This window comes from Rhinopithecus roxellana, chromosome 8, assembly GCF_007565055.1.
Source record: "Rhinopithecus roxellana isolate Shanxi Qingling chromosome 8, ASM756505v1, whole genome shotgun sequence".
NCBI lineage: Eukaryota > Metazoa > Chordata > Mammalia > Primates > Cercopithecidae > Rhinopithecus > Rhinopithecus roxellana.
Window position 1 is genome coordinate 49,235,223 of NC_044556.1, and position 12,242 is coordinate 49,247,464.

The 12,242-nt window shown below is 39.8% G+C and overlaps 1 protein-coding gene across 4 annotated transcripts in view; it reads left to right on the plus strand.

Moving 5' to 3' along the window:
* FMO5 (flavin containing dimethylaniline monoxygenase 5) overlaps window positions 1–12,242 on the plus strand; it is a 34,044-nt gene that overhangs the window by 8,637 nt on the left and 13,165 nt on the right. For all 4 annotated transcript variants that reach the window (XM_010383996.2, XM_010383997.2, XM_010383998.2 and 1 more), the window contains 4 exons: window positions 1,932–2,120; window positions 4,362–4,524; window positions 5,287–5,429; window positions 8,752–8,951. In XM_010383996.2, the coding sequence (XP_010382298.1) occupies window positions 1,932–2,120; window positions 4,362–4,524; window positions 5,287–5,429; window positions 8,752–8,951 (695 nt within the window). The remainder of the gene's footprint in view (window positions 1–1,931; window positions 2,121–4,361; window positions 4,525–5,286; window positions 5,430–8,751; window positions 8,952–12,242) is intronic.

The following is a 12,242-nucleotide window of genomic DNA, read 5'->3' on the forward strand; positions in this document are numbered from 1 at the left end:
TCTAGTTGGGGAGATAAGGCATACACTACAAAACATTACGGAGGTCTTTGAATCCTAAGCTGAGAAATAGGAACTTTATTCTACAGGAAATGGGGCAACATCTAAAATTTTAATTAGGGCAGAGATGTAGTCCAGTCACACCTTAGAGAGAACACTTCAGCTGAAATAGGTAGGATAGTTTAGAAGAAGAGACTTCAAAGGAGACTTGTGAAAATGTTATTAGCAGTTAAAGAAATGAGATTTTGGATTATGGGTCAGAGAAATGGGAATGATCAATTTAGGATTCCTAGATTGAATAATTACGCAATAAAAATGGGAGAAAATCAATCCTAAAGGAGGACAAAGCCAACAAACACTCTCCTTTGTGGCTATTTAATGTTTCATAATACTCAATATTTCAATATCTGTTCATTTCTAGAATAAAAAGGGAGGAGGAGATCCAAATTGATTAAGGTGATTTTCCATAGTCAAAACAATTTTTGAAAATCTAAAAATTTGAAAACTCCTCATTTGTGAAATCTGTGACAGAATAATAGGCTGGGTAGATTGCATCATTGCATTACTTTATGTGATCACCACAACAATGCTATAAGGTAGTTAACAGGAAGGTTTTTTTTATTTTTATTTTTTTCTTGAGATGGAGTTTTGCTCTTGTTGCCCGGGCTGGAGTGCAATGGCACGATCTCAGCTTACAGCAACCTCCACCTCCCGGCTTCAAGCAATTCTCCTGCCTCAGCCACCCGAGCAGCTGGGATTACAGGCATGCACCACCACGCCCAGCCAATTTTGTATTTTTAGTAGAGACGGGGTTTCTCCATGTTGGTCAGGCTGGTCTTGAACTTCCAACCTCAGGTGATTTGCCCGCCTCGGCCTCCCAAAATGCTGGGATTACAGGCATGAGCCACCACGCCCATCCTCAATAGGAAGTTCTTGAGGATGCAAAGAAGTTTATTGTAGGGGAAAGAACACTGAATTGGGCATTAACGTCATCTAATGCAGTGCATCTCAGTTTGCATACGCATCTCAATCGCGTGAAGATTTTGCTAAGACGCAGGTTCTGATTCAGTAGGTCTGAGGTGGGGCCTGAGAGTCTGCATTTCTAACACAATCTCTCAAGTGAAGTCCCTGCTGCTAGTCTATAGGCCACACTTTGGTAGTAAGGATCTAGAGCAGTGATTCTCAAATTTCAGTTGTTTTGTTGGGCATTTAGCTTGTTTCATTTTTATATTATGAATAATGCTGGTATTAACATCCTTTAACATAAATCTTCCTCAGCAATGCTGAATATTTTTTTCAAAGGCTAGGTAAATTGCAAGGAGTTTCATATACATTTTAACACTGCTCTCCAGAAAACAATGTTGGAGATGTTATACTGTTTCCAGTACATGGAAACTGTTACACTCTTTCCTGTATACGTTCCCATTTTGCCTCACTGTTACTCATTTAAAAGACTATTACTCAATGTTAGTAACACTCTCTTCACATGTTTAGAACTTCAGCTGGGATAGAATAGAATAGGTAGAATTTCTGGGGACTGGCCACATACTTTCTGTCCCAGACATTCTCTTCATGTGGTGAGGCTGGACTTCCTCATGGTATGGTGGTCTCATGGTAGTTGGATTTCTCATATGGCTGCTAGCTTCTACCAGAGCGAGCTTTCTGAGACCCAGGCAGAATCTGCAAGGCTACTTATGACTTGGTCTTAGAAGTCATTCAGTGTCATTTCAACTGTATGCTGTTGTCAAAAGCAAGTCATAAAGATAACTGAGATTCAAGGGGAAGGGACTATATAAGGGCACAAATACTGGAAGGTGTGTGTGTGTGTGTGTGATTGACACTTCTTTCAGAAAGCTTTTTCAGAGGTTTATTGACTATTTATAAAACATGAAGATGATTCTCAAGTTGCTATGAATATTTTCTATTTATTGCAGGAAAATCCTGAAGAAGGAAGAGCCAGTATTTACAAATCAGTGATCATCAATACTTCTAAAGAGATGATGTGCTTCAGTGACTATCCAATCCCAGATCATTATCCTAACTTCATGCATAATGCCCAGGTCCTGGAGTATTTCAGGATGTATGCCAAAGAATTTGACCTTCTAAAGTATATTCGATTTAAGGTAGAAAATTGTGTGGATATCTTTGTGTTTGATGTTGTTTGCTAAGTAAATGAATAATGTGGTTTCAGTTACCAATGTTTACTTCTAAAGATTGGCTTGATTTGCACATGTATTTATCCTAGCCAGGGAAAAACTCCATTCTTTGCCCTCCTTGCTCCTCAAAAATATTCAAGGGATGGTCTCGCTTTCATATATTTGGCTGCAGATACAGGAAGCCACCTGGCAGAGTGTTTTCATCACCTTCATTTCACATTATTTGCACATAATTGCAATAAACAGATGAAGGGAATTGTTTTTCCCATTACAGAAGGGAACTGATAGGTATGGGAACTTTAAAACTTTCTGGTTCCACAGTCCTTTACTGCTTTGCCCTTTTGTACTTTCTGAAGCACTTTCCAATACATTTGTTTACATGAATATCATAAAACCCAGTGAAGTATAGTTGTTGGGTAGTTAACTTTGGTGTAGAGGGAAGAACATGGAATTGCAGAACAAAAACCTGAATTCTGGTGCTTGCCCTACCACTAACTAACTTAGATGTTAGACAAGCAATTTCCTCAATTTCAATTTTTAAAAATTTTCTTGTTTATAAAACAAGATGACTGTACTAGATCACTTCCGTGGTTCTTTCCTGCTCTAAAGTATTCTAGGACTTTTCTATAATTTCTGGTCATGACCATAAAAGAACAGATATTTCTGACAGCTGGCAAAAAGCCCAAACCTTCTGCCTTCTGATCATCCTGCTAACTCATGCCTTTTTCTACTTAACGACAATAAGAAAATGAAAACATAGTGAACTTCTAAAGTAAGTCATTTACATTCCATTGGTGCTTCTCTTCATTTGTTTAAACAATACTTATTGAACAAATTTGTTATCATACTAAGCATTGAATATGCAAAGACAGAAAAGAGAAATCAGTAACTTTATAGTTTAGTTAATGGGTAACAAATGAAGAAAAATTTTATTATAAATATAATAAAAATAAAGAGTTACATGAGGACAAACGCTAGAGATCTATACGTTGCAGTTCAGAGGAGAGATGTTGAACCCAACAGGACAGGTTCCAGGGAAGTTTTCTTAAAGGAGAAGGGTGAGTAGGAGTCTACCAAATAAGGAATAAAAGGGTTATCTAGGCAGAGGCACCAGCCTGTGTAAAAGAACATGACAGAGGAACTATAAATAGTGCTGGATGGCCAGGGCATGCAGGGGTGGTCTCTCTCTCCCTCTCTCTCTTTTTTTTTTTTTTTTTTTTTTTTGAGACAGAGTCTTGCTCTGTTGCTCAGGCTGGAGTATAGTGATACAATCTCGGCTCACTGCAACCTCCACCTCCCAAGTTCAAGCAATTCTCCCACCTCAGCCTCCCAAGTAGCTGGGATTACAGGCACGTGCCACCACACCCGGCTAATTTTTGTATTTGTAGTAGAGACGGGGTTTCGCCGTGTTGGCCAGGTGAGTTTTGAACTCCTGACCTCAGGTGATCCACCTGGCTCAGCCTCCCAAAGTGCTGGGATTACAGGTGTGAGCCACCGCACCTGGCCAGGGGTGGTGTCTCTATTAGTCCATGAAGACCTTATGGTCATAGGCCCTTAGAAGCACATACTGTTTCTTTAACCTAAGTAGAGTAACCCATATTTATTATTTTTATAAAGTTAAAAATCGTAACACTATCCTGTTTCATAGCCTCTTTCTTTATAGTTCCTTGTAAAATGGGTATTTATGGGAGCTAAAGGGAGATTCACTTATATAAAATGAGAGCCACTGAGGTGTTTTTCTACCCTGCCAGGAAAAGGAGCCCTATAGCTCAGTCACTTGTTTAAAGGTGGCCAGAAGAAGAGAACCTGGGGTAAGAAGACATCAGGAGATCTCAGGACATATAGGGATCAGGAGAAGAATAGGCATTTAGTGCATGGAGTATCATAAAAACACAGGAGAAGCCCAGGCTTTCATCAGGTGTTACAGTGCCTTAGGACATGGACCAAGAGACCTAGTGACTTGCACTTTTCTAGAAGAGGAGGATACATTAGCCTGCCAACACTATGTTATTTTTTCCTGTCTTGGGGAAGTTTTCTCATTCTGGCCACAGCCCAAAAACAAAACAGTTCTTATTTGTGGAATATGAAAATCAAATATCCCTGCATGGGTCCTATTATGTGATAGTACCTGTGATATCAGCCCTTTGTGTAACACTGCAAGGAGAGCCATGTCAGGGATGTCCCTGTGGTTATCACTTTTCTTTTCAGACCACTGTGTGCAGTGTGAAGAAGCAGCCTGATTTTTCAACTTCAGGCCAATGGGAAGTGGTCACTGAGTCTGAAGGGAAAAAGGAGATGAATGTCTTTGATGGAGTCATGGTTTGCACTGGCCATCACACCGATGCTCATCTACCTCTGGAAAGCTTCCCTGGTGAGCAACTTACCAGGAAGGAAGACCTTTGACCCATGCCTGTGACCTGACCCCTGAGGAATGGGAGGATTGTAGTCTGAGTAATTCCTACTTTGGAATGAAGTAAGACTTACCCTAATTCTTCTTGTTCCCCAGAAAGATGTTGGGGTAACTTGTATTATTGTCATTTTTGTAATTTTGGAGATTAGAGTAAAATTTGAGATCTCTTTAGTTTTACAATGACTTTAGTTTTTCTAAGTATCAAAAGGAAGAATGTGGAGTTCTTGAGGAGCATTAGGCTAAATGAGGAATTTTTCAGCAATAAACAGAAATATTGAGTTTCTAAGGAAGGAATGAAAGCTTGAAGAATTTCAGTCTTTGGCCTGGATTTTCATTTTTAAAAAAAGTACTCTGTATACTCTAAAGTATATAAGAATATATGTGCTGTAAGCGAAATGGGAGTAGGTATTTAAGGGGATGAAAAGACAAACGAGAATGGAGGTTTTCTGAGGCAGTTTATATTCATAGTCTCTAAATCCAAAATACAAACACATCCTGAGTTAAGCAAAGTATCTATGACAAGGAAATCACAAGGTACTACTCTGAGGTTACAGGGGAAAAAAAACAGGCAAAAATACTGAGAAAGGCAAGAAAGTAGCTGAGTAAAGAGAACACTTGGAGAATATATGCTTAAACTTAAGTCTGCAAAAAGACCAAGTGACTTGACAAATGATATCCATCATATAAACCATTACCCAATAATTATTTTCCCTTCTCTTGCAGGAATTGAGAAGTTCAAAGGGCAGTACTTCCACAGTCGAGACTATAAGAACCCAGAGGGATTCACTGGAAAGAGAGTCCTTATAATTGGCATTGGGAATTCTGGAGGGGATCTGGCTGTAGAGATTAGCCACACAGCCAAGCAGGTTTGAATCACTCCATTATTTACTTTGTTTAACTCTAGCTTCAGTTTCTCCAAGGAAGCTGCAGGTGGGCCCAACAGAGAGTAGGAATACCTGCACATAGCCCATCAGTGCCAGTGGCAAATGTAGGGCTTGGTTTCATTACCTCAGTTGGCAACATTGTGATTGATGCTAATAGAGGAGTTAAGGCTACCAGTTAGAGTTCCATTATGCAGCTGGCCTCACACCAAGGAACTGGATCGGCTAAAGTCTGGGCTCATTATCCTAATCAGGCATCTTCTTAGAGTGTGCCTCTGGCTTTGATAAAGACCAAGTAATTGCTGGAGGTTGTTAGAGAGCAGTATTGAGAGTGAGGATCTTCTGTTGGCCAGCAGAAGTGCTATGTTCTTATATAAAGGAAAACACGCTGTGATCATTAGAAACTTTTCACTCATAGGATAGTGGGTGAATTTTCCTTTACACTCCCCAAAAAGAAGCAATCTTATCTTCCCAAAGACAATGTGGGTATCCGTATAGCGTCCAAACCGTAGCACATGCAAGCAGCTTGCCCCAGCCTTTGCATACAGTTAGGTAACTCAGAATAATATTCATTCTAAAGCAATTATATCTCCTTGGCTTTTTGTTTTGTTTGTTTTGGTTTTTGTATAGCAGATTTTGAACTGAGAAGCAAGTGTCTTCACTATGAATTCCTGGAAAAAGACACGCCAGTATTGTATTTTGTTATTAATGTCTTTATTGAATTAAACTCTATTGGCAATAGGTAAACATCTTGGTTGTTCTTTAGTAACTTTAACTAAGCCGTGCTTCTCTACAAAGATGTTTTAAATTGTTTTATTTTATTTATTTTTTTTTTTTTGGAGACAGAGTCTCGCTCTGTCACCCAGGCTGGAGTGCAGTGGCCAGATCTCAGCTCACTGCAAGTTCTGCCTCCCGGGTTCAGGCCATTCTCCTGGCTCAGCCTCCCGAGTAGCTGGGACTACAGGCGCCTGCCACTTCGCCCGGCTAGTTTTTTGTATTTTTTAGTAGAGACGGGGTTTCACCGTGTTAGTCAGGATGGTCTCGATCTCCTGACCTCGTGATCCGCCCGTCTCGGCCTCCCAAAGTGCTGGGATTACAGGCTTGAGCCACCGTGCCCGGCCCTATTGTTTTATTTTAATGAGAAGCTTAGTGCTACAATTCTGTTAAATGACTCTTACTCAGCAACTTTGTTGGAAAAACACTTCTTCTCATTACTATCCTCATCTATAACCACAAAAATTATTTCATATGTTACTTCATGAATTAATTCAACAGACATTTATCAGGAAATAACAATATAAAAACAAGGATAAAAATAATTAAAGTAATTATATAAACAAGGGTTAAAACGTGTGTGGGTGTTATGGTAGAAGAATGTGCAAAAAAGAAAGAGTGGGGACCCATGGCAAGAGCTTTCTTTAATATCATTGGCTTGTCAAATGGGCAGTTCTAAGGGATCTTGGCCTTACCTGCCCTGGGGAACTGCAGGTTGCCAAATAACAAAGCATTTGTGCATGGGTACGGATGAGGTGGCTGTGTCTGTGAGAAAGCCTGGGAAAATGCAAAGGAAAACTATGTCTGCATAGCAGAGGCAATACTGTCACACCACTAATGCAAGCTGAAGAAACCCAATTGCTGAGTTCTAACTTTTTGCTTTACTTGTAAATTGTATTCATGAAGATTTGTTTATAAATCAAACATTTTAAATGGACCTATCTGTTTCAGTGTATCATGGAAGTTTTTCATATAATTCTTGTGGATGCTTTTGTAAAGAGAAAACATTCCTTTCTTTCAATATTAATTTCATATAAGATTACATTGATTAAAGAATTTTCCTTATATATCTGATTTGTAAATGTTATTTGCTTAAAACAAGGTATAAATGGAAAACTGAAATAAGAAATATGACAGCAGTTAAGCACTTATCAAGTGTTTACTATATACCACACCTTTTACAAAAACACTTCTTAGTTATCACAACAGCCTTGTGATCTATGTATTATTGTTACTACTTCATAAATATGAAAACTTTTAATTAGGGCTCTGAGTGTTTTCGTTACTCATCAGAAATTATATAGCCGACACACAAAACTGTTCAATTTCTAAGACCATATATGCTCTTTCAACTGTGACTGTGGAAGTACATAATTATCACAGCGCTTACAGTCACCATAGGGAAGATAAGATTTGTGAAGTAAACAATTATCCCTCTGTAGACAGGTCATCTTAGACAAAAAGACTACGAAGCAATGTACTTATATAACTAACCATCTGGAAGCCATCTCCAGACAGTTTCTTAATGTAGGAAAAGTGATTCCTTTGCCAGGTAACTGAATATCAAATCTTTATCAGCTCTGAACATGGACTTTAGCCAGCGGAGGACACAGAAAGACTGACTAGCTTCCTGTTGTTCTACTAGCAATCTTATTTTTCTCCATTAAATAATCAGTCAAACATTTCTTAAGCACAGGCTTTGGAGTTAGTCAGACCTGGGTTGGAAATTCAGCTCTGCCACTTACTAGCTCTGTGATCTCAGGCAAGTTATTCATCCTTTCCATGCCCCTCATCTATAACATGGGTGTAATAATACTTGCCTCAAGAGGTGGTTGTAATATAGATGAAGGACCTAGCACAATGACGTAAAGGTCACAAATCCCAGTAAACAGAAGTGATGATAATCTGCTGTGGATGTGTAGGCTTTATCTCCTACCCTTGAGAAAACACATTTGAAGAGACAGAAATTAAGAGTGTAGAAAGTTTAATATCAATAAAAATGATAAATAGCAGGAGTTTTTGTAATAATGCAAATAATGTCAATGGCAAAAGAATGAGGGTTTTAGATTAAATGGTCTCCAGCTGCTTTCAACTTTACCAGTACATGATTTTTAATGAGTTCCACAGGTGATAAGTGCTAGAGAAGTTCAGAGGATGGGGAGAAAATTGTCAGCCTGAATGGTCACTGGTGTCTTCATGGAGGAGGCAGTCTTGATCCGGGTCTTTAAAATGAACAGGATTTGGAGAGTTAAGAAGAGAGAAGGCATTTCAGGCAGGCATAATGGCACTAAACAGAAATACAATGGTGGATTAGAGCAAGACATATTCTTGGACAGTAGATACACCAATTTAATTGTAAGTTTAGTGTTTGGGAAGGAAAATGGCAGGAAACAAACACAAAAACCCACAAAGATTATGCAGGGATTAAAAAGCCAGACTAATGAGTTTGAACTGATTCTTGAAGAAAATGGGGGTGCTTTTGAAAGTTTATGAATCTGAGTGACTAAAGCAAACAATTTCTTCCATGCCCCAGGTTTTCCTCAGCACCAGGAGAGGGGCATGGATCCTGAATCGTGTAGGGAACTATGGATATCCTTTTGATGTGGTGTTCTCTTCTCGACTTACATATTTTCTATGGAAGATCTGTGGCCAATCATTAGCAAACAAATATATGGAAAAAAAGATGAACCAAAGATTTGACCATGAAATGTTTGGCCTGAAGCCTAAACACAGGTATGTTCCCAGGATGGGAGTGCAGGGATAATGGCCAAAGCACAAGCATAAGGACTCTTCACACTGGCTAAGAGTAGAGCTACCTCTACTCATACATTAAGAAAACCCATAGTGGCTGGGTGTGGTGGCTCATGGCTGTAATCCCAGCACTTTGGGAGGCAGAGGCGGGTGGATCACCTGAGTTCAGGAGTTTAAGACCATCCTGGCCAACATGGTGAAATCCCATCTCTACTAAAAATACAAAACTAGCCAGGCATGGTGGCACCTGTCTGTAGTACCAGCTATTCAGGACGCTGAGGCAGGGGAATCGCCTGAGCCCTGGAGGCAGAGGTTGCAGTGAGCTGAGACTGTGCCACTGCACTCCAGCCTGGGTGACAGAGTGAGACTCTGTCTCAAAAAAAAAAAAAAAAGAAAAGAAAAGAAAGCCTATAGACTCATAGAATCTGAAATCAGATTTCTAACTTGTACCCACAGATGTCCAAGATCTATTGGTCTGTGGGTTTTTAGTCTAGAATTCTCTTTGGCAGTAACGCTTTTCTCATTCCCCCAGGTATCAGTTCTTTTTGCATGATGCCCAGCGACAAAATGGGAGCTGAGGGCAATGCATCATTTACTCATTGAGTACCTGTTATGAGCCAGGCATCATACATGGGCATGAAATACAGAGAGAAAAGACATAACAGTAATAGTAATAGAAATAACACTCACCTTTCTGAGGACCTTCTATAAGATAAGCACAGTGCTAAATGAGTTACATGCAGTATCTCACTTAATCCTTACAATAGCCCTATAAGTTGGCACTGTTTTTGTTTCACAGTGAGGAGGTTAATGCAAACCTACTCCAAAGGCTGAGGAAGCTGAGAGACTGAAGAAAAAGCTGACAGATTCAGTTTCTTAGAAACATTTTATAGGGACTTACAAACAGAAGCCATGTCTGTCTCAGGCAGTGGTGAGACAAGATGGCAGATCCCCACACCATTACCTCCCGACCCAAGGATTATATACATTAGGGGAGGGGCACACATACTTCAGAGCGAGTGGGTAGGAGTTTGCCCTAAGAGTGGGATTTACGGTAAGTACATGCTATTAAACAACAGATTAACTGGAAATCTCAGAGGTATTCCTGGAACCAGGGTTGATCAGAAGTCAATATGGTAGATTAGCTTCTAAGATGGAGTTGCTTTGGCCTCCACAATTTTTTATCTACATTTTACAGATATAAAAACTGAGATGTAGAAAAAGTAAGTAATTTTCCCGAGGGCAACAGAAATAATAAATGGCAGACTCAAGAAATAGATCTTACCTTAAATACTCGAATAGAAGAAAGAGGACAGAGTATAATGAAGAAATACATAGAGCGCTATGAAAGTACAAAGGATGGGGTCCTCACAGAACCAGGGAGGGAAAACATTTCTAGAGGCTGATTCTAAATTTATTTTCCCTCCAACTTTTTATTTTTGAAAATGTTCAGATCTACAGAAAAGTTGCAAAATGATAAGTACAAGGAGCACCCATATACCCTTCACCTGGATTCACCTGTTAAGTTTGCTATATTTGCTTCCTCTCTTTCCCCCTCTCTGTAGATACATCCACACATATAGGGCATACATACACAAGTACATTTTTTTTTCTGAAACCATTTGAGTACGTTACAGTCATTAAGGCAGTTTAAATACTTCAGTGTATATCAAATAAGAAAAAGGGCATTCTCCTACATAACCATCATATAATTATCACACCTGGGAAATTTAACATTGATAAAATACATTAATACATTGGCAATATCCCCAGTTGCCCCAATAATATTTTTTATAGTTTTTTTTTTTTTTTTTGAGACGGAGTCTCGCTCTGTCGCCCAGGCTGGAGTGCAGTGGCCGGATCTCAGCTCACTGCAAGCTCCGCCTCCCGGGTTCGCGCCATTCTCCTGCCTCAGCCTCCCGAGTAGCTGGGACTACAGGCGCCCGCCAGGTCGCCCGGCTAGTTTTTTTTGTATTTTTAGTAGAGACGGGGTTTCACCATGTTAGCCAGGATGGTCTCGATCTCCTGACCTCGTGATCCGCCCGTCTCGGCCTCCCAAAGTGCTGGGATTACAGGCTTGAGCCACCGCGCCCGGCCTTTTTATAGTTTTAAAAAATCTTTTTAAATCTAGTGTCCTGTCAGGTCATCAATTACACCATTACATTTAGTTGTCATGTCTCTTTAATCTCTCTTAATCTGAAATAATTCTCTCTTTGACATGGGCTTTCTTTTTAAGAACCCAAGGCATTGTTTTGTAGAGAGTCTCTAAATTTAGACTTGCATAGTTTTCTTCCTTTCTCATATTCAGGTGAAATGTTTTTGACACATACACTACATAGGGGATGCTGGTCTTAGGGGGTCATATCAAGAGTCACATGATGTCAGCGTCTCTCACAGTAATTATGCTAAATTTGACCACTTAGATAAGGTGGTATAGATACCACCAAGTTTCTCCACTATAAAGATATTTTTTCCCTTTGAAATTAATCAGTGTGGTGACATTTGGAGACTGTGTTTCCTAAAAACCTTTCACCTGTCGGGCACGGTGGCTCAAGCCTGTAATCCCAGCACTTTGGGAGGCCTAGACGGGCGGATCACAAGGTCAGGAGATCAAGACCATCCTGGCTAACACAGTGAAACCCCGTCTCTACTGAAAAAAATGCAAAAAACTAGCCGGGCGAGGTGGCAGGCGCCTGTAGTCCCAGCTACTCAGGAGGCTGAGGCAGGAGAATGGCGTGAACCCAGGAGGCAGAGCTTGCAGTGAGCTGAGATCTGGCCACTGCACTCCAGCCTGGGCAATAGAGCAAGACTCTGTCTCAAAAAAAAAAAAAAAAAAACCTTTCACCTAATTATTTTAGCATGCATGTTTTTGGTGGTTGCAAAATAAATTGAGGCTTTGTTGAATAATAGGAGATAGCCAAACAAATAGAGCAAGGGAATAGCATTGTAATTATAAAAACAAAGTCTTGGAACAGCAAAAAATACATAATGGTCCGGGACCTGCATGTAGTCTGGAATGGCTGGACTATATAGCAAAGATGGAAGAGTGACTGAATGTATCTCTAGGTTCATTAGGCATGACAACCTTTGCTCTAGTACATAAAAAGTATGTAATGAAGACAGTCCAAAGCCATTCAAAGATTTAGGCAAGTGAGTAACATAATAATACATATATTTTAGAAAGACCATTTTGAAAATGGTGTGGGAGTGGGATGGGACAGGAGGTCCTAAAGACAATTGTATCATCTGGTTGAGATAAAGAGTAGATAAAAT